At 36.0% G+C, this 22913-nt stretch overlaps 3 protein-coding genes across 4 annotated transcripts; 2 read left to right on the plus strand and 1 right to left on the minus strand.

Moving 5' to 3' along the window:
- Positions 1-1961: 1961 nt before the first annotated feature.
- Positions 1962-11907, plus strand: LOC145560377 (uncharacterized). 2 transcript variants are annotated; one of them, XR_014093138.1, is made up of 13 exons: positions 1962-2341; positions 3807-3880; positions 4198-4281; positions 4364-4444; positions 4837-4917; positions 7946-8038; positions 8779-8958; positions 9062-9129; positions 10133-10184; positions 10366-10419; positions 10508-10587; positions 10827-10893; positions 11426-11494. XR_014093138.1 is itself a non-coding variant. In XM_081621626.1 (13 exons), the coding sequence occupies exons 1-13, from the start codon at positions 2197-2199 to the stop codon at positions 11497-11499; spliced, it is 1146 nt and encodes a 381-aa protein (XP_081477752.1). In that variant the 5' UTR covers positions 1963-2196; the 3' UTR covers positions 11500-11907. The 2 variants fall into 2 exon arrangements, 1 of the variants encoding a protein (XP_081477752.1); XM_081621626.1 differs by having other exon boundaries at positions 1963-2341; positions 10495-10587; positions 11426-11907.
- A 229-nt stretch (positions 11908-12136) lies between these two features.
- LOC145560378 (uncharacterized) lies at positions 12137-15983 on the minus strand. Its single transcript, XM_081621627.1, has 5 exons — positions 15529-15983; positions 14180-14304; positions 13630-13944; positions 13370-13539; positions 12137-12744 (listed from the first exon to the last, which is right to left on the minus strand). The coding sequence occupies exons 1-5, from the start codon at positions 15814-15816 to the stop codon at positions 12392-12394; spliced, it is 1251 nt and encodes a 416-aa protein (XP_081477753.1). The 5' UTR covers positions 15817-15983; the 3' UTR covers positions 12137-12391.
- A 456-nt stretch (positions 15984-16439) lies between these two features.
- Positions 16440-21130, plus strand: LOC145559042 (translocase of chloroplast 34-like). Its single transcript, XM_081620444.1, has 8 exons — positions 16440-16599; positions 16954-17065; positions 17174-17281; positions 18006-18130; positions 18872-19133; positions 19709-19777; positions 19898-20059; positions 20710-21130. Exons 2-8 carry the CDS (start codon positions 16967-16969, stop codon positions 20815-20817), a joined length of 933 nt encoding a protein of 310 aa, XP_081476570.1. The 5' UTR covers positions 16440-16599; positions 16954-16966; the 3' UTR covers positions 20818-21130.
- Positions 21131-22913: the final 1783 nt, after the last annotated feature.

A 22913-nucleotide genomic window follows, 5' to 3' on the forward strand; every position in this document is an offset into this window, starting at 1 on the left:
CTCGAATTGGTGGTATGTTGGCATTTAACTCCAACGTTAGTCAAAGGTTAACCTTCTTTTTGGTTCTCCCGTTTTGACTTTCATTTTGCCATCTCCACATCCGTTATTTTGTAATGCTCTTCAATCTCCAGCAAATGTGAGGGGAGCTTCGTCGAGTGGGTGAGTCGAAATTCAAGGTTGGAGCTCAGTTTCCAGCAAAGTCTTGGAGGTTCGTCGATTCCAGCAAAGTGGTGGAGCTTCGTCGGTGAGGAAGCTCAAGGTTTGGTACCTCAAATTTCTAGCAAAAGAGGTAATTTTTTGGACTTCGAACTTCGCTCAGCACCGCCGCAGTAGAAATGCACATGAATTCGACAGTGATTCTTGACTTCGAATTCGAGTCCACGACTCCAGAAGGAACCAATTTGGGGATTCTTGACTTCGAATTCGACTCCAGGTGAGTTGAAGTCAGGCAATTGACAATGAACGGGAATATTAGCGAAACGGGGATGCTTTACTGAAGAGAAGACGGACGTTTCGCTCTAGTTAACGTCTAAAATGTAAATGACAATTGTACCCTTAATGAAAGACTGGAAATGACCCTTGTAACCCCATATTAACGAGCCTCGTTAATATCGCATATTAACGAGTATTTTCTCGGAGTTAATTTGACAGGGTTATTTTTCGCCCACAATTACTTATCGCAAACTAATAAAGTGTTAATCTCAGGGTCTATTTACTTCAGTTTAATTTCAGTTAAGTTTAGCTCCAATCAGTTAAGTATAGTTTAGCTTCAATCAGTTCAGTTCAGCTCTTATCTTCTCTCATAAAATATTCATATTAGCCCAATATTAAGCTCCAATTAGTTTAGTTTAGTTCGGTAAATGTAAACAGACCCTTAGAGGGTTGAGTTTGAATCATGTCAAATAATGGTACTCGTAGTATAACTTTGAGTTTTTAGGGGATTATGATAGTTGTAAAAGTAGTGATGTAGAAGAGATTTGATCACAAGTCTTGAGTACCACCCTGAAATATTAACAACTAAGGTAATCTACATCAACGTGTAATATGTAACAAAGATCCATAGTTATTTGTTCCTTGCTTTTCTCGTATTGTTATCCTTTGATCGCAGTTATTTTTCACAATCAATTGTAATTAATGATAAAGAGGTCAAATTTACCATTACTTCCCAATTGTCCAACATCATCTCAACACTTCGCAACATCTCTTCCAGCGCCATCAACCTCATTATCTAGCACCCAGTCACCCATACACACCACTATCATCATCAACAATGTAACAACAAGCGACTATTAGACCCTTTATTAAAAAAAAAAAACACCTAAATTCTAAATTAGATGCCAAATTCTCTGTATGGTAACTAATCATTTTACATAAATACGGGGTACTAACAATAATAATTTATAACATACAACCTATTGTCGTTAATAGAAGTAATTATCAACAATATGCAAACAAAATTAAAAAAAAAGTGCGGCATCTTTTAGAATTTTCGATTTAAAATATTTCACTTCCACCATGGTGAGAGTAGACAAAAAGTTTCACCTATTCTTCGAGCTTGCTCTCCTTCCTTCACTGTCTATGGTGATTTCTTCCTTCTTTGTCGTCAAGAGGATGACAATATAGATTTGAAGAAATATAAAGTAAGCATTTTTCCCTATTAAACGTATATAAATTCTAAGTAAATTTAAGGGTATAGAGTGAGCCACAAAAGACAGTAATATAAACGTGATTATTTGATCGACTTTAATCAACTAATCTCGATAGCTAACATTCACCAATAATCGATTAACTACACTTAAACGATGACCAAGTGAGAAACACTCGAAAATATTTGACCAAAAGGTAATCACAAGACATAACTCAAACAAGGAAAAGTGCACAACAATGATTCAATGAATATGTAATATTTCGTATTAAAGAAAATAATGAGTTTAGGAAATAAACAAATGAAATATCTTTGCATTTATTTTATACGTTTCCCAGATTCCGACCTACGCTTTCCTTCTTTCCCTCCCTTCACTGCCAAATACCCATCTTCCCCACCTTCTCTGAACGCAAAAAACAAAGTAATTTGCAGAGATTTTGGTGGGAAATTTAATTTTTTTTTTATTGGGTCTGTTAAAAAAATAAAAAAAAAATCTCCAAATTTTTGGAGAAATTAAATTTTGAAGAAAATTAAGGTGGGTAAATTTTAAAATGCAGAATTTCATATCCCAGAAACTTCGAGATTTGGACGCATACCCTAAAATCAATGAAGACTTCTACAAGAGAACTTTCTCCGGCGGTGTTGTCACCGTTGTCTCCGCCATCATCATGTTCCTCCTCTTCTTGTTTGAGCTCAGTATGTCCCTTATTATTGGTTTTTAAGTTATTATAATTATTTTTATAAAAACAGTTCTTTTTTCTGAGATTTTCTGTTAAAGTTTTCATTTTTGATTTGACAAGATAATTGGTGATTAATGGTTTACTGAATTTTTTGTTGATGGGTAAAGGGTAGGTGAAAAAGGTGACAATTTTGACAAATTGATCATAATTAGTTGGGAATTTTGGATTGAAAGATTTACAAGTTAATTAGTCTATGTGTATTTGGAAATACCCTTGTTAATGTGTAGCCTTAATTACTGCTAATAGAGGGAAATAGAAAAAGAAGGGAAGAAATGTTATTTGAGGGAGGCAATCTATGTGTAACTAGGGCGCTAGTGCATTTAAATACAATAAAAAGTAGTTGACTAGAGGAGCATTTGTGGGTTAATGGAGCTAAGTGAGGCATTATTGAAGAATTCGAGAATGAACATTTTTAGCTTTAGACTATTTTTGTGGAAAATTCAAGTGGAATTTCCGATGTTAGTGAATTTAGAATCAAGGGTTTGATGGGTAATCGGTTCTGTATTTTCTAGGATATTGGCGTGTCCTTGTTTGCATCACCTCGTTTGAGGCATTGTAGGAATATTTTCTAGGATAATGGATTTAAGGCTATGATTGTAGGAATATTTGTCTCCCTTGGTTTGTGGTTATGGTATGGTCAATGCTGGTGTAGGATCTTAGAAGTATCTAAGACGGAGAGCTGAAAAACGAACCAGATGCGCCGTGCTGGATCATTAATTGCGTACTGTGAAGTCTCAACCCTAGTCTCTTTTTGCCGCACTTGTTTTGATAGAGTGTCTTGTTTTCTTTACGGTGTAGTGTACGCTCCATTTGGCTGTACCTAAAAAAGCTTCATTTTGGGTTGTGTTGCCTTTAGCTGAGCCAAAGTCTTTAAATGGTTTAGTTGGTATCCATTCAGTTGTTTACTTACTTGAGACATCATGAACAGATCCACCTGCCCCTTCATTGAAATGGTGTATATTGGCAGAATGGCAGTAATAAGTTAATATTGTTGTTCAGACCAAATATTATTTCTTGATGCATTTTGGATTTTATCTGTGGTAGTTGTTTATCTTGTAATAATAGTGTCCTAATATTGGTATCCAAATCATGATGATGGATACAATGATGATCATTAATATTCTACTCGATATGATCAATATTTATATGATGCAACTTTGCCGAGATCTGCTTAGTGTATGCTAATAACAGTTGCCATGGATATGTGATCATGTAATGTGAGTATGTGACTAATTGTCATTGATTAAAAAAAAAAAAAAAGTGGTTCCAATTGTGGTTTGTGATGCTTGTGTCTAGCCATAGTATTCTAGATTTAACTTTGAAGTTTGAACCTTGTTCTACCAAGGCATCAAATGTAACATTCATGTGTAATTTTGTATCACTGACCAGTTGTATTGCACACTTCCTCTATTTTCCTGCAGAATCATATCTGCATACTGTTACAGAGACGACACTTGTAGTGGATACAACTAGAGGGGGAAATCTTCGTATCAATGTAAGTACATTCTTTTGCTTGGAATGCTCTCCCTTGCATTTTATGATTTTTATCTCATTTCTGACTTGTGACTACACATTTGACTTTTGCTTCCTAATCCTATGTTTCAGCAATATATTACTGTCTTTTGTGGAAATCCATAACTGTATTCAATAAGTAATTGCGCAAGTCAATTAGATCCTTTTTTTTTTTTTGGATTTTACTGTACTTTTTTTTTTTACTCCGTATTGTATACACATATTCTCATGGATATTTTGTATCTTCTTCCGACTTCGTTAGTCAATTTTTGATGCTTGCTCTTTGCTTGTTAATTGCAGTTTGATATTACTTTTCCAGAAGTTCCTTGCACGATTCTCAGTGTTGACGCTGAAGATATCAGTGGAGAGCGGCATTTTGACATAGTATGTAACTAAAGAGCCATGCTTCTCCAGCCTTTGTCATTTATTGTTTTTCTGATCATATATTTTCTTTGGCTTATTGCAGAGACATGACATTGTCAAAACAAGAGTTAATGCTCATGGGAACGTGGTAGATACTAGGCGAGATGGCATCGGAGCACCGAAGGTTAGATAAGAGGCCTTTTATTTTAGTTTTTAAAATCTTCCTTTAAAAGTAAAGAAATATTTTAGTGAATTTCACAGTCACTTTTAGCTTCATCAATGTCCCTTGTCAGGACTCAGGTGTTATATTATGCATAATTCTACCATCAATTTGTGGAACAGATTAGTATTCTGTAATTAAAGTTTATAGTTGTGTTTATATATGCTAAATACACTATTCAAAAAAATATATGCTAAATACAATTTAAAGGGGCCAACCTTGTCTCAGAAGGGGATAGAGAGAATAGTCTTTACAAATTAAATCAAATACCTAATGTATAGTTAGGATAGATGGAATATCTTTATTCATTTATTTCATAGTGCTAATTTTAATTAACTGTCTTACTTTATCTGTAGATTGCGAAGCCTTTACAGAAGCATGGTGGCAGACTTGAACACAATGAGACATACTGTGGTTCATGTTATGGAGCAGAAACGGTACTGTCCCTTGTCTATTAACTCTGGGGCACACAATATCATTCATATGGTAGAATATTGCATTGTGAACCTGCATGAATTTAAAATTCAAAAATTACCCAACACCGGCTATTGGTAATGACTATTCGTCTGAAAGAGAAGGCGAAGAAAAAAGTTAGACAAGAAGAACCGAGGATAAGATGGTGGACCCTAAGGGATGCAAAGGCTAAGGTTTTTACAGAAAAGGTAATTGAAGAAGCAGATTGGGATGGAGAGGTGGATCCGGACATGACTTGGTTACGAATGAAGAACTGTTTCCTAAGAGTGGCCAAAGAGGTCTTAGGGGAAGTAAGGGGAAGAACTTCGATACAGAGAGATACTTCGTGGTGGAATGAAGAGGTGAAAGCAGTAATTAAGAAAAAAAGGGAATGCTATCAAGCCTTAGGAAAATGTAGGAGTGATGAAACCTTTGCAGCGTATAAGGAGGCTAAGAGTAAGGCAAAGGCAGCTGTTCGTCAAGCGAAAGAAAAGGCATATCAGGAGGTTTATGAAAAGCTTGATTCCAAGGAGGGAGAAAGGATCATTTATAAGATGACAAAGAGAAGACAAGAGGCAAGGAAGGATATTGGCATGGTGAAGTGTGTCAAAGATAAGAACCAAATAGTCCTAGTGCAAGAGGAGGACATCAAGGACAGGTGGAAGGGGTACTTCGATGAATTATTTAATGGAAGTAATGGAGTTGTGATAGGAGATACCTCTGTGAGTGATGAAGAAATCAACATGGAGTATGTGCGAAGGATTAGGAGAGTAGAGGTGGAGATTGCACTGAGGAAGATGAAACCTAAGAAGGCGGTTGGCCCTGATGGGGTACCGATAGAGGTGTGGAGGTGTTTGGGTAGGATTGGTATTGATTGGTTAACAAACCTTTTCAACAAGATATGGACGGCTACAAGGATCCCACAAGATTGGAGGAAGAGCACCTTGGTCCCGGTTTATAAAAACAAAGGAGACGCTCAAGATTGTTCTAACTACCGAGGAATTAAGCTTATGAGCCACACTATGAAGCTGTGGGAAAGGGTGATTGAACAAAGGTTGAGGGCATGCACAAGCATTTCAGATAACCAATTTGGTTTTATGCCTGGGAGATCTACTATGGAGGCTATCCATTTGATAAGACAAATGATGGAGTTTTATAGGGTAAAGAAGAAAGATCTTCATATGGTCTTTATTGATTTAGAGAAGGCATATGACAAGGTGCCAAGAGAGATACTTTGGTGGGCAATGTTGAAGAAAGGTATTCCACGAAGGTATGTAGACCTAGTTAAGGATATGTATCGGGATGTGTCAACAAATGTGAGGACATGCGGAGGGTTGACAAAAGATTTCCCTATTACAATCGGATTGCATCAAGGGTCTGCATTAAGCCCTTTTCTTTTTGCAACGGTTCTAGATGAATTAACTAGACCAATCCAAGATGAGGTTCCATGGTGTATGTTGTTCGCGGATGATATCGTTTTGGTGGATGAGACTAAGGATGGGGTTAATGTTAAGTTGGAGCAATGAAGGCAAAGGTTGGAATCTAGAGGGTTTAAGCTAAGTCGGAGTAAGACTGAATATTTGGTATGTCGTTGTGGCACTCAGAGGGGGACAAACAATGAAGTGGTGAGTTTGGATGGAAAGGATTTGACCATGAGTGAATGTTTTAAGTATCTTGGGTCGATCATCCAGAAGAATGGTGACATTGATCAAGACGTGGCCCACAGAATTAAGTCAGGGTGGCTTAAATGGAGAGCGGCCACGGGAGTGTTATGCGACCGCAGCATTCCCCTACAGTTGAAGGGAAAATTCTACAGGACTGCCATAAGACCAGTGTTGCTCTATGGTACAGAATGTTGGGCTTCTAAGAAAGAGCATATTAAAAAGATGGAGGTTACGGAAATGCGCATGTTAAGGTGGATGTGTGGAAACACTTTAAGAGATAGAATCAGAAATGAGGTTATTCGCAAGAAAGTAGGTGTGGCAGGCATTGCAGATAAATTAAGGGAAAATCGTCTGCGTTGGTTTGGACATGTAAGACGGAGACCCGAGGGTGCACCGGTGCGAAGAGCGGAAGAGTGGGATCATGGAGGGATTAAACGAGGAAGAGGGAGACCAAAAATGACTTGGTTGGAAGGAGTGAGGAAGAATATGAAGTGCATGGATTTACGTGAGGATGAAGTTTTGGATCGTAAGGGATGGAGGAGAAAGATTTATGTTGATGACTACACGGAATAATCATATTTGGTTCATGTTAGCCGACCTCACTTTTGGGATTAAGGCTTTGATTGATTGATTGATTGATTGATATAATCATGATCATGAATTAGTCTCCTTTTTAAGGGTGAACTGCTTGTTATCAGCTGTGTATCCTGAATACCTGAAGGAAACGTTTGCCCAACCCTTGTCTATTATTGCTTATGTAATCTGTTTGACAGAGAGATCAATAACATGAGTTAAGGAGGGTGCAAGGTCATTAATTTATTACCTGATATCCTGAATTTTGTTATTATAGCCTCTGGCTCTCCATCTTTATGTGTATCTATATCTTTCTTTTTTTGTGCTTGATGTTTAGGTATTGTTTGAAACTCATTTCAGCTTAGTTTCTGCCCTACAATATTACAAAAAAGAGTTTTCATGATTTTGTCCTGTGTAAATGTGTTTCCGGAATGCTGACTGCTTAACTAAGATAGGTAGAAATGATGTTCTGAGGATTTCTGCTTAAGCACAATATACGTATTGGTATGGCAAGTACATCACTAAATTTTTTACACCTATGGTCTTTTTATATAATGGGAAGATCGGGGAGAATTTATTGGGACACACCTTCAAGTGCTCATTTAAAGTACTTTCTCTACAAAAGGTGACCTTAAGCTTTTTAATCTGTAGGAATGATCAATTCCCTAATTTCCAAAAAGAAGGGAGGGGGAAGAGGAATGTGTTTTTTTTTACATGTTTATAAAGTGAATATTTTCACTGTTTTTTCGATCCATAATTTCCATTTCTTCTGCAGTCTGATGATCATTGTTGCAACTCTTGCGAAGAAGTTCGTGAGGCTTACAGAAAGAAAGGTTGGGCGTTGACAAATGTGGATTTGATTGATCAGGTAATTTTATTTTCTATTTTTTGGAATTGTTATAACTTCCTGTTTGAAATCAGATGGGCCATATATTTCATTAAAATGTGAACTATAATCATGGATCTTAATGATCCTTGAAGCTAGTCAATTTAAACTTGTTCTGCCAGAGGTACTTTAAATAACTTTCCTTGGGTTTGTGCCGTTAAAGCTGTTTACAAACCTTACCTGTGGGACAAATTTCAGCTGTTACTGGTAGTAATATGATTCTGGGATGAAAAAACTGCCCTAAAGAATTTAGCTAGGAGTAAATCTTGTCAAGTTTTTAACGATCTGTGATTGTTATTGCATACAAATTTAGTGATGCTGGAATGTGTGTAATAGACCCATAGAGATCTAGCAATTGTCTTAAAATGCACACCCCTGCCAACTACATAGTTAATATCAACCACCTAGAGTAGATGCTGCTGTTGGTCTAAGGGGTCCAGGTTTTGGCTCGACATAAATTTTCAGTCTTGGAAATTTATTGCAAGGTGACCTGGTGTATTCAACACGTAACATGTTTCATAAAATGTCTGTTATTGTGTCCCTAGAATTTATTCCAAACTCCTGCGTCTGTTTATTGTGCTCCTAGTATTTATTCTAAACTCCTGTTTTACTTCATTGCTTGTTGATTGTGCCTATCATGTCCAGATGTGTATATGTGGCTGGTTTTAACTCTGCTTAAAGATACTCCCTCCCCTTATTTCTTCTTCCTCTCATATGAGCAGTGTGAAAGGGAAGGATTCTTCCAAAAGATTGATGAGGAAAAAGGTGAAGGATGCAATATTAATGGATTTCTGGAAGTTAATAAAGTGGCAGGGACATTTCATTTTATTCCGGGAAAGAGTTTCCATATGTCAGAATTCCATCTTAGTGATTTATTTGCGGTCCAAACGGACAACTACAATGTGAGTTCTAACACTGTCAATACTCTTTTAATATTTCATGTATTTATTATATACTTATTCTCGTGTTCTTAGACTTAGTGTAGTTATTTGCGATTCATGACAGATAAGCCATAAGATCAACAAGTTAGCTTTTGGAGACTATTTTCCTGGCGTTGTTAACCCTCTGGATGGGTAATTTTTCTTTATCTTTCATTAGTAACCTTTGAGTTGAATAAAAAAAGATTTGATGTTCCGTAAATATGACCTAAAGAGCAGTGGAAAGCCCATAATGATTTTGAGCTTCATGCATATTTTATTTGTAATATTGGATTTATCTTTGCTGAGTATTGTTTTATTCATTATCTATTACTCCTAAATTTCATAACTTATCTTTTCCTGTTTGAATTTTTCCTAGATGAATGTTCTAGCTAACAATTCTCTTTCTGGGTATCTAATGCACTATTCTCTGAAAGCTGTTTTCATAGGTTCTTATCCACTTTTCTCAATCTGTTATAGGTCGACTAGGTAAACACTATGAATGGAGGGAATGGCATCAATCAATTAAGAACAGTCACTAAAAGTCTTAAAAATTTATTCGTAACCTCTATAGTTTCCCTGTCCTAAGTTTTTTTTTTCTGCTGAAGCTGAACTCATATATTCTGATGTTTAAAAAAAAAGGACAAGGTGTGAAAGCATATTCTTGTGATCTTTTGGACTTTCAGCATTTGGTATCCCTGGATCATTATTTTTGGAGTGGTACCAGCCTTGACTTCCTTAACCATGAATGATTTCTCGGATTCTTGAAGGTTACTTGATAGGGACCTTATTCAGATCAGCCTCATATGGCCAATCTTGATTGGCAGCCTGAGGGAAAAATCATTATGTTGTCCATGGGTCCATAAATCCATCTGTAACACTTGTTGATTTGACAAAATGCCAAACTCATGCTCAGTGGCCTCTTTGGTACTTTGTTGAGAGTCTTCAATACATTGGAGGGTGTGTTTCATGATTCTCAACTACCTCCCTACCCCCTGTGTCTATATTGGCAGCAAACTTAGTATAACAGTGAATCATCGAGAGGAAACATGATCCGCTTTACTCCTTGGACTCTTTATAAAATACTCTGGTTATCTAAGGTTGTTATGTTGTTTTTGTATCAATGTCTACTGACTAAAAAGTATTATATTGCTTTTAGGGTACAATGGTTACAAGAGACGACAAGTGGATCTTACCAGTATTTTCTTAAGGTTTGCTCCATAATTGCAAGTCTGTCCGTTTTCTCTTGTTTTCAAGTTTAAACATCCTTTCGTTTTTTTACCCCAAACATATACAAAAAGCCCGTACAATATGTGGGGATGATTCAGTCTTATGATCATCTTTGCTTTTGCTTGATGATTTGGAGAATAATCATTAAATTCTCTACTTTAGGTTGTCCCAACAATATACACCGATGCAAGACGACGTACTATCCTGTCTAATCAGGTACTCTGTCCACATAATTATTGGCTTTTTTGTGACAATGTTTTGCTTATCTCATCTCAGTGATGGTTTGCACAGTTTTCTGTGACAGAGCACTTTAAGAATTCAGAACCAGGACGCTTTCAGACTATCCCTGGGGTTTTCTTTTATTATGATCTTTCTCCAGTCAAGGTTGGTTTAGTTTTCTGTCATGGAATCTTTGGTTCGATATCGCTTTACTATATATTTTTTTTAACAGCTTATTTCAATTTCTCGTCTTCTGCCTTTTTTTTTTTCACCTCCCTTTTGCCCTATTATTCTTTACTATAGAGTAACTGTACTGACCTTACAATATTATTCTTGCTACAAATAAGAACACAAGTAATATAAAATTGGCGGTTGAATACTTGAATTCATTTTTAATGTTTCAGGTAAATTTCACGGAGAAGCACATGTCCTTTTTACACTTCTTGACTAATGTTTGTGCAATAGTTGGAGGTACAATTCTTCTTCCTCTTATCTCTTTTAACTGCTCCAATCTGTTCCCCCTTTACTTTGAAGCTGCTAATCCACCTTTTTTTCGGATGTACATTTTTATGGACTCCTAGAGTCCTAGCATAATTTTTTGTTCCTTTTTTTTTTTTTTCTTTTTTATAAAAAATCTCTGAGGAAGATGAAAAGAAAGATTGTAAGGGAAAAAGGCAGTGGGAACAACCAAACTATTCCTAGGCAAAATTAATTATTGCCCTGTACAACTTGGAGTTTGAGCTGTTAGGAAATGATTCTGGGATCCGTGGTGTTTGCCAAATATGTGTTTGCACCTGCATTGCCTCATAGTTGATTTTGCTGTATTCCCCTCGCAACAACCCAATTCATTATTGCTTCTGCTATATGTTATTGACCACTATCCATCTGAAAGCAAAGACCTTGACATATCTGAGATTTCTCATCTTAGCTATGTTTCTGCTGTGGTATTACTAGCTGAACTAGTTAAGACATCAATAGTACTGAAATCTTTGCTCCTTTTCAGGTACTTTCACAGTTGCAGGGATAGTAGATTCTTTTGTTTATCATGGTCGTAAGGCTATGAAAAAGAAACTATAGAAGAAATTTGGTTGAGCTATTGCTAGAGCAGAAAATTTTCCAGCTTCCAGTTGATTATGTACTCTTGTATCCTCGATTTTCCTGGGTGAAATACGGTGTGAAATTATTGGAGAGGATTGTTCTAGAGTGTGACTCAGTGCCCGGTGGCTTATGGCATGGTGGTCAATTTTGGCTGATGGGCGTGCTTGATTGTTGAGCAGTTATTGTTGTGCTATTGAGCATTTAGTCATTCATTTTTGTTGAACTATGTACTCCGTAATTGCTGGTGTACATGTCCACAGCTTCCTATTAACACAATTGTGTCTCCTATACGAACAGCTGAAATTTAGTGGCAAGAGTATTGATGTGTAGATTATTTAACACTTTGATGTTTGACATTGCTATACGAACAGCTCAGATTTTAATCCATACCGCTTTGGTTAAGTTTGTTGGACGAAGCAATATTTTATACTTTGTAGTATAAGTTTTCCTTTGTTCACCATCGGTAAATTTTTCTTACAATCATTTGGCTCACTTAGTGGTAAGGATTATTGAGCTTACTTTGTGTAACAACTAAAAACCTAAAATGCAAGGCCACGGTATCTTTCTTCCTAATCATCAAGTAAAATCAAAATTCAATTGTAACCAATTGTCGAAGAAAAAAAAACTTATATATTTGAATAAAACTCTAGAGGTTTTATTCTTTCATTGTACAACAACTCATTCTGAGATGCACTAATCCTTAAAATAGAATTCACAACAGTAAAAAAAGAAAAAGAAATGAACTAAGATGTGCATAAATTTCTAATTAGACTTGTCCTATTTAATTGAAACTAAATCTTTGACATGGTGTGATATGGCAAACTGAAAGATAATGTGAGCTTTCCTCTCAATTTACTGCAATATCTCAGAGTCATAGCTTTAACATGGTGGCCTGGAAAACTGCATGCTGCATCTCTTCCTTGGTCAACCAAGAGCGCAAATAACTGTTTATTATATCCTTCTCAGAATTACTGGTAGAAATCCTTTTTGTTCCAAACCTGGTGATATGCTTTAGGTTCAGCTCAGAAGGGTCTTTAATATATTGCTCCAAAATATTTCTTATGGCATCACACCAAATTGGTCTAGCTATCTTCAGAAAGTCATTGGCAGCCAACACGGGAAGGGTAACACTTCCAAGAGAAGATTCCATACGCCCACCTCTTCCATGATAATCTGAGCCTCCAAGCTTCAGGAGGCCATAAGCATCAGCAAGATCACTGTATACTGTTGCAGTAAAGAGAAGACAATTAGCTTGAATCATCCTAGGTAAGTACTACGTAAAATATAAGATTCATAATAAATTTCTTTTCATGATACCATGATTTGTTGGTATACCATTTCTCTCAATTAGAATATCAAATTAATGGGCAATAGAAAGAACTGATTTGAGATTTAATGCTTTGAAAGTTAGCACATAAAACATTAGTGGCTGCAAAGGAGTAGCATCTTGTATCAATCCCCAACTTTCTGGTTGAAAGGCTTTTAATTTAACATGAAAGAAATCATCCAGTGTCTCTAAGGTCCAGTCTGCTATTAGTAAGGCTACAATTGTATCTTGGAAATCGGTCAAGATCAGCTCTAAGGCCCTCTGACACTAGTACATGAATCTCAAAAACATACTAATTAAACAAAACTGGGAAATTTATCTGAAAATTTTCAAATAGGGACAGGCAGTTAAACAAGACTCTTAGCACAAACAGAAATGGACACAGAATAAATGAACAGTTTTCAGCAGTAAAATTTACCTCCGAATCTCCCCAACACATCATCAAAAACTGGTGAAGCCAATTTTAAATTCACGTTTAGAGAAAAGCAACAGTGGTAAATGAAGTGCTTGAAGATCACCTACCTGCAAGTCTACCATCACTTCTATAAACTTCTATTCCATGCAGACCAGCCTGTTTTAAACTGCGGACCACCGGAATGGGATTTTTTAATGCCCATGGATGTGCCAAAACAGCTATTCCCCCAGTTTTACAAATCATTTGCACAGCTTCTTCAGCAGCAGGCTCACTTCCCCTGAATCCAGGACAGGCAGATACTAAGTTTTGTACATCAGTTAAAAATTCATGATCAAGGAACAGTCACCATTGAGCTCAAAATTATTACTTAGAATAAGCAGGTCCACCATCATAAAGATATCTGTCGAATGCTTGCTTGAGATCCTCAACATGGCCAGCTTCCAACAAAGCTCGAGCTACATGCAGTCTCCCAGGAGCAACTCCACTGCCTGCAATTCTAATGACATGTTCCCACTTAACGGGCTTTTTGAGCTTATTCAGTTTTGAGAGCATATTCTTTGCACGGACATAACGTCCATCCCTTATGTTGGTCAAAAATTGATCAAACTCTTCAAATCTTGCTGGTCCACAGCTGCTATAATACGCAAGGACGTGAACTGGTTCTTCTGATTCAGAATCATCTCTGTTCATCAATACAATTTTCCATTGTCAATGTTGCTACAGCATGAAATTATCTGCTAATCAGATATATTTAAATGCATTCTTCTTCTTATTAGCAATATATTAGGTAATTAGCAATAACTATACTACACTATACACGTTAAGAATGACAGCAAAATTGCTGCTTAACCAAAAAATGATAAAATTTCATCTAGCTAGCATTATACTTAGCTAATAACTGAAATACTTGTACTTGCCTTGTAGAGAAAACAGTACTGATCTCAACACCTGGAATAATCTTGATGCCAAATCTACAGGCAGCTTCTAGGGCCTCAGGGATACCAGACATTGTATCATGATCAGTCAGAGCAAGAACTTTCACCTGTTCTGAAGACATTACAGCAATATAAATCACAAATCTTATCAAAGCTTAATACTTAAGACTTTTATAGTCATGCTGAACCACTGAACTTGAAGAATAGCTTACTTTTATAGACAGAAACAGAGCAAAGAATTTAGAATCGGAATGCAAAAATATGAATCAAAGCTGATCAACAGTCAACAGTAAAACAGCATCTTAGGGTTATAGTATAACAATATTGATGACTCACGGGTATTGAAAATATGTTGTGAATCAATCTAACCGCACCTCTTACAAATGGCTACATAAAACGTTCGCCAAGCCAGAACCATATGGATGCAATAGAATACAAGTACTTGCAAGAAAATATATTTATAGCTCAGAATCCCATATTCCATCATGACAAGAAAACAAAACCAATGATTCTTCCAGAATAACTCTAGACATTATGGAAGTCAAGCTTCCTACTTGAGAAAAAACTAACACTCATGACATCATGGGTAATTGGTATTGCTAAGGACTATGGAATGTGTGAGTTATATTATTTTAAAAAACTATCAAAAACCTCGGCACATTAAGAAAGCACCAATTTCACATCCTTAATTTTCCAAAAATTCGACAAGTGTTTTTGTAAGAACTAATCAGGCGCAGCGCACAGGTAAGCTAAACTTCTACAGTCATGTACACCACCTGAATTGAGTGAGTGAACTATCTCGTTCAAAAGACAAAAAAATACATGCACCTAAGCAGCTACATTCCTTAGAATTGTTAGAAACGTATCTGCATTTTTGGATGTGTATCTGTAAATATTGCCCGCCATCTAGAACTGTTATAATTCAACTATGCTTTGTAACCACTAAATTTAGGAATATCTACCAATTATTAGGGACTTACAAATTTAACAAAATGTATATTCAATTAAACGGTTAGATATCTAATAGTTAGTCAAGCTGTCAAAGTACTCTTCCTGTTTTTTTTTATCATGATATTCCTCTTTTTTTCTCTTGTTTTAACAGTTAAGTTAAATGACTAATATCAACCAAATGCAATAAATATAATGTTCCAAATTTCCAATACACAACAAAATTCTAATCAATCTAATGTCATCATCAATAAAACTAATTGAATCAGTACAAAAATCAACATTAAACTATTGTAAAGAACAGAAATCAAAATCCCAACAATGAAATGAAATAAATTTCTTGAAAAACTATAAAAGCATGGAAATTGGGGAAGAAAACTGACCCCATTTTGATGAGCTTTCTCAACAAGAGCAGAAGGGGATAAAAACCCATCACTACAAATCGAATGAGAATGCAAATCAAACACAACTTTCTCACAAACTTGAGCTCTTCGCATCATTTCTGGTAGAAATTCATCTTCATTTTCTCTTTCTTCATCATCAACAGCTTTATTAGAGTGTTGAGCCAATAACACCCATTCATTGACAGATTTTAAAGCTAAGGTTTGTTCAGCAGTCATTCTTCTCTTAGCACCCCCTCTTTTCTTCTTCTTCTTGTTAACTTCTCCCATAATTCCAAGTGGGTGTTTCTGGGATTTCTGGGTTTGGGTTTGTGGAAGAATGGATTTTATGAAAACTCTGGTTTTAAGCGGCCTTAAAAGGTCAAAATAGGTTTTATCTGATTTTCAATTAATTGAGCAGATAGGAAAGTGGAAGTACTAGCTAGTAGCTATTAGGGTAGACGAAAATAGAAAAGCTCTAACCACTTGAGCTATCCCTCACTCTCACCACTCAAGATATGTTATAGTGCTTAACTAACATTTCTAATGTAAATTCATAAGGTAAAATTTGTAAATAAATATTGGAATTATTAAACATTTACTTATTATTGCTATAATTGAATCAAGATCAATATGAGAAATTGGGAAAGGAATGCATTCTATATTTATGTGTATGTTGCATCAAACGGATACTCCTAATATATACAAGAACCTAGGTTAAAACGTGGGTCATTAAGCTAAACAAGGAAACAAGATACATACTACATTACAACTCCTACAAATATGCTAAACATATTGACTAAATAATAACTATGAGAGTCAAGAATAGCTCAAGTGGTTAGATCTCACATTCCGGTTCTAAGATATCTTGGGATCAATTATCATCGCATCCTCTTATTAGGAAATCAGGTGGGGGTGGAGAGAGACGGATATTAGCGCGAGAGAGGCAGAGAAAGCGAGAGAAAGAGCGAAACAACAGGGCATTCAAGTTGATAAGGCTGGGGTTTTAGCTTAAGCCCTTATCTTCCCTCTTTCTCTTCTCTCTCTTTTCGCCCTTCAACACCAATATACTCTGTAAGTTTCTCTTTCATAAAACATTATTGTTTCTAGGTTTTCTTAGGGTTTTTCAAAACCCTTGATTGAATACCCACGTAAATATTAATGATTAATGGCTTAATATCAGATTTAATTGTTTCAATTTTGGAAATTTTTGATGGGTTTGAGTGAATTTTAAGTGGGCACTATAATTGATTTTGCCCCTCTTCAAATTAGGGTTTTTTTCGATTGTAGTTTTAAAGTTTTAATTTTTAGGGTGGACAATGGGTTACATTATCATCTACTTGTAGAATTGTTGTTTTATTCCTAATTGAATTTGGTTTATTGAAAGGAATTTCGAATTTTAGCCATTCTTTTTGATGAATTGAGCAGGTGAAAGATTAAGATGGCTGGCCAAATAGTTCGTGAATGGAGTGGAATTCAGCAGTTTCCGCTCGCAACTCAAACTAAGTTGCTCGAATATTTGGGAACATTGAAGCAAGAGGTTTGGCTCATTTTTTGCATTACAGCTGTTTTTGTTCATGTGAAATTGTTTTTGGGGGTTATTCAGTGAATTCTGATAAACATGTTTATTGTAATGGTTTGATTGTAGAATGTTGATTCACTAACTATCCTTGTTATGGGAAAAGGCGGTGTTGGGAAATCGTCTACTGTAAACTCGGTCATTGGTGAACGAGTAGTTGCTGTCAGTGCTTTTCAGGTATGGTTTCATTGCCTTGGTTGCTATAAATTGCATATTGTTATTGTATTGTTTTTCTGTAATTCCTGTTCATTTTATGATATAGTAAACTTGCATAGTTACTCATTGTCTAAGTCATGGTTTCCCAAATACTTTAAAACTTTATATAATAAATTAATCAATTAATATGCTAATTAGTTCCTTCTGTTAGCACTCAAGTTCACCACCCTTTGAGGGTACCTATGAAGGTAGAAATCTCCAAATGGATTTTATAATGGTCAATTTAAATTCATAGTTGGAGTTTTTTTTTTTTTTTTTTTTTTTTTTTTTTTTTTTTTTTTTGCTTTACTTTGATGGTTCAAGCCTCCTCAGTTTCCTTGAAAATTATCAGTTCCATCTGATCCTATGTGGTACTGAAGGTTTGGTGCCTCAAGAATGAATTATATATAGGGTGAAAAGATTTCATGGGAGAGATGCTCAGTGGGTGATCCCAAATTAAAGCATAGAGTTAACCTGGACTTTAGATTGATTGATGGATTACATAGTTGGTTAAGTTATTGGCCTTACGGCACATTTACATTTTTTCCTTTGACCAAGGTACACAATATGTAGTATTTTTATCATTAACATTGCCTTGTAAGGGACACAAGCACACAACCAATATTTTGCTCTTTTCTTTTGTAGCTGAGGTGGTTGTTATCTTTTCCTTTGCGAATTTTTTAACTCTTTGATGATTGATTGCCAGTCTGAAGCATCAAGGCCTGTGATGATATCTCGTTCAAGAGCAGGATTTACATTGAACATTGTTGACACACCAGGTCTAGTTGAAGGTGGATATGTGAATGACCGTGCTATTGATATGATTAAAAGGTTTGTGCTGAATGATACTTATCATATTGTTATTTTGGATTTGTAGTAATTCTCTATAGTCATTGACGATGCATGCTTATAGTCCATGAGAAGTGTGCTCTCAAAAACTATTCCTCTCTATTTGATTGTTTGTTTGTTTTAATTGGGCACTGGGAAAACGAGTTTTAATTATATACTTGTGCTTGTGATCCAATTTTTTGTGAAAGTGTTCTTGTTTCTTCACCAGCTATGAATCTGCTAGTTGGCACTCATGTTGCTTTCCAGGAAAATGTTCTTGTGCATAACTTAGATGCCTTTACATATATATTTCTGGAGCTATTTACAGTTAACTAGCTGGCTGTTAATTTTTTTAAGCATACACTGTCATAACTGCCAGCAAACTTCAGCTGCAATCACCTTGCTATGCTGTATAATTATTATGGATTTGTTTCATTCACCACTTGAGCATTTGTGGTACATGAGCACCTGAATATATATATATATATATATATATATATATATATATATATTTGTTTTGGTATCAGGGATGGATAGATTATTGTTTTGGCAATCTGACTTTCTCAGTGTAGAATACATCCTTGCTATCAAATTAGAGTGATCATTACTGTTTAATATATGATGTTTACCATTTGAATGTATTGTTGGTGTTGTGGTGATCATTCAATTGTTCTTCCTCTTATTTTGCCTTCCCTTGTCGTCCTTGTCTTATTTCTAACTCTCCTATTGATCCGGTTGGAGCAGCTTCCTTTTGGATAAAACCATCGATGTATTGTTGTATGTGGACCGCTTAGATGCCTACAGAGTGGATACATTGGACAGGCAAATCATCAAAGCTATTACAGATAGCTTTGGAAAAGAAATTTGGAACCGTGCTGCTATTGTCCTTACTCATGCTCAGCTTTCACCCCCAGATGGGCTGAGTTATGAAGACTTCTTCAGTAAAAGATCCGAGGCTCTTCTAAAAGTTGTCCGCCTTGGGGGGCGAATAAAGAAGCAGGACCTTGTATGGCATCTTCTTCTTTTTGCCTTTTTTTTTAATCCATACTTTTTGCGTTTTTGACTTTGTCAGACAGTTCCTTAGGACGTTAGCCAACCCCATATCATTTTGGGACTAAGGCTTTATTGTTGTACTTCTGTTTGCATTGCGTGTCTCTTGCATTTCATGTTAGTCTGTGTATGTTATTATAATGTTGTTTAATGTATTGTATACCTGTTTCATTACCCCATTGTTAACTCTGGGAGGGTAGAAGTGCTTGCGGGAAATAACATGACTGATTGCTTGTCCACTGTGTCTATCTGAGTTTTAGTTGCCACCACATGTACCATGATTAGCTTTCTTGGAATCTGTTGTAAATATAGAAAATAAGCATCTATTGTGTGTTAACAACTCCTTGGAAAGGCTAGTAAATGCATTTCTAATTTTTGATATATTTGTCAAAGGTCCTACTTACTGAGTTGAGTACTGTTTTTTTTTTTGCTGAAACTGTCTACAACATTCTATTTCCTTCATATTTGACGTGTTTAGTTGTGTTTTTCTTATCCTGAACATGTTGCTCTTTTTGTTTAATTTTCTCCTAGGCATTCTCCATGCCTGTAATTTTGGTTGAGAACAGTGGGCGATGCAATAAAAATGAAAGTGGTGAAAAGGTCAGTTGCTTACCTATTCAGTCCTGGCTCCTGGTACCATTCTTAGAATTTGCGATCAGCTTCTTCTAGTACTTTTACAACTTGGCATAAGCTCACTGGTAATTGCTGCCATCATGATAGGTTCTTCCAAACGGAATTTCATGGATACCAAATTTGGTGAAAACTATCATAGATGTTGTTTCAAATGGAAGTAACGGTATCTTGGTTGACAAGAAGTTGATTGAGGGACCTAACCCAAATGAACAACACAAATGGTGGATACCCTTGATTGCAGCAGCTCAAGTAAGTTTCTAAATCTACAAGATTAGCTAACATATATGTGGCTCTGTTATTGTAGTGGTTTGACATAATTGCTTTCAGGAAAATTCTTTAACTGAGTTATCTCGTGAAATGAAACATGCAAAATTTGAAAAAAAAAAATAATAAAAATAATAAAAGTATAAAACATGCAAAATTTGTTGGCTGTGGAAGGCAATAGTAATGTGTAGATCGTTCCTTGTAGTGTTGAGGAAGTACATTTTGTTAGCTATATTTCCATCTTCTCGATATCCAAATATAGTTTCTTTCCCTTTTACTCGAAGTCTATAACTTGTCAAAGCCTTTAGGTCGATTTTTGTTGTTTTGGGGAGGGGGGTGGGTTGTGACTTGTGAGGTGGGGGTCAAAAACTATTCCGTCCTATAAAATAACTCATATTCTGGATAGTCTTCACTGGAATTGCTAGCCACTACAGAAGTTTTTGACTGGATACTCATTCTGATAATTTCAGCAGCATCTCAACAATGTGATGGTTTGTTATCAGAATGAGTATACAGACTATTTTGTCTCCTGGCAACTTTCCTACCCTATAAGGCAGTTCATTAGTTTGCTGAAATTGAAGAGCTCAGACAGAACATTTATGCTGTGATTTGACCCTTTTTTTTTTTTGCTGCAGTATCTTTTGGTACAGAAGATTCGTGGTTTGATCAAAGATGATATCGCCAAGGAAAGTAAAGCTGCATGGGAACTTCGAGATATTGGTGCAGCCAAGCGCAAGTTCTAATGGGCTCTCATTCTGCTTCTCTCTTCCATCTGACAGCATCTCAACTGTGTTTCTCATTACTTCTATAGAGGTTGTTACAGTCAGCGTAGTGGTAACCTTCGGCAACTTGAGCGATTTTGAGTATCTAAGAGTGCTGGCTCTTTTATCCATCTATTTATTGTTTTTTTAGTATTTGAGCAATGAATCACGCTATATTATTTTTTATTTCAACCTGGCTTGATAGAACTACTATTGTATCTAATGAAGTACTGAATAATTTTCACTTAATGAGGAAGCTGTTTTTGTAAAAAAAAAATGCAGTATTGCTGTGGCATCTGTTATCTCTGTTTTTGTGGTTGGATCTTGGATGTGCTTGCAAAAAGGAAAAAAAAGAAGGTATCATATTTCACAGAATCCCCTTATTTATAAAGAAAAGAAATACATTTAAGTTCGCGCTTAAATAAATTCGTTTAAGGGTAATTATTTGGTTGAACTAATTTCCTCATAAGCATATAGTATCCAAGTTAGGGAAATAAATCAAATAATTGGCATTGAAGGAAATTATTAATAAAAATATATGATTATACAGAGAATTAGAGAGATAAGTTAGGCCCATTGCTATACCATGGACCAAACATGATACTAGTAATTGAGTTATTGCGTCAAAAGGCAGTCCTTTCGATCCTCAGTAGGGTGGGTAAGATTGTGTCATAAACTACTCATAATGTCATTCTCAACCAACATTAGCAATGCTAGTAAATTAACAACTAGTCTCTCACGCCGTCACCAGTCGGATTATATGGTTCGTTTTAGTAGAATTTTAGTATAGTTAAATTGGATTTTAGTATAGTTAAATTGGAATGCACTCTTTTATTTGATTATAAATATGGCATGTTGAGATACACTTCATATAATATAGTCGTAACTATATGAAATAAGTTTCGGTCATATATGAAATAAGTTTCTGTCATTAGCAGTTTAGTCGTAAAAATTGGACGTGACAAAGAAATATGGACAAAAAGAGATAGATTAGGTTGAGTTGCTATCCATTTCATCCTTGGAAGACTCTACACAGTGCTTATGATTTTTGGCTATGTGAATCAAATTCATTGATGATTGTCATTTTCTTTTTTTTTAGTGGAGTATCCTTCTTGTTATTGTCAATTTTATCTATAGTATATTGCTTACATTTGTTATATTCTACAAAAAAAAAGAACTTATCCCATTTACATCCTAGGAAACCTTTTTTCTAAAGCATTATATCTTTATAGTAAGTCTTGTCAATCCATCCAAGTAATCTCAAAGATCATATTTCTATTATGTTGTTTCATGTATAAAAAATAATGTAACTATCATATAAGATCATACAACTGCAATAGCATAATCATTGTGAAATAGTCATTGCTTTGTATTTGTTTGGAGGACTTTCCTATAAAATGACTGTGAGCAGTTCTTTGTAGACCACCCTCACAAGCTTCTAGCTAGGGATGACAACGGGTCGGACTCGGAGCGGATTATGCTAAATCCGACTTCGACCCGACAGGAAGTCGGAGGTTAAATCCGACATCCGACTCTGACTCCTACTCCAATATCCGACCTCCAACTCCGACTCCGATCCGACCCGACTCCGAGTTTTTTTTCATTATTCAATATACTTTGAGATGTTGGGCTATTTGGGCCTTTACAACCCACACCCAATGCCACCATGACCCACACAAAAATCCACTATCTAATGGAGTCGGAGTCGGATAATCAGTTAAAGTCGGACATTTGTCGGAGTCGGATTTTTTGTAGGATCTGACTCCGACCCTCCTCCGACTCGGAGTCGGATTATTTTAACGGAGTCGAACTCGGATTACTTTTTTCTCGGACTCGGAGCAGATATTTTAACTCGGATCGGGGCGGAGTAGGGTCGGATCCGGACTAGTTTGCCATCCCTACTTCTAGCCCAGACCCTTACACTTCCATGGGATCTCCAAGTCAAGGTTTCGAGTTTTGGATAAATGTCGTCACACTCACCCAATCATCCACACCTCACATTTTATGTAGCTTATTGTCACGGGACAAGCGCAAATCATCTGTGCAGCGCCTGAATTCCCAAGCCTTGATGTAGGCCA

The sequence above is a fragment of the Chenopodium album genome, chromosome 9 (assembly GCF_948465745.1).
Source record: "Chenopodium album chromosome 9, dcCheAlbu1.1, whole genome shotgun sequence".
NCBI lineage: Eukaryota > Viridiplantae > Streptophyta > Magnoliopsida > Caryophyllales > Amaranthaceae > Chenopodium > Chenopodium album.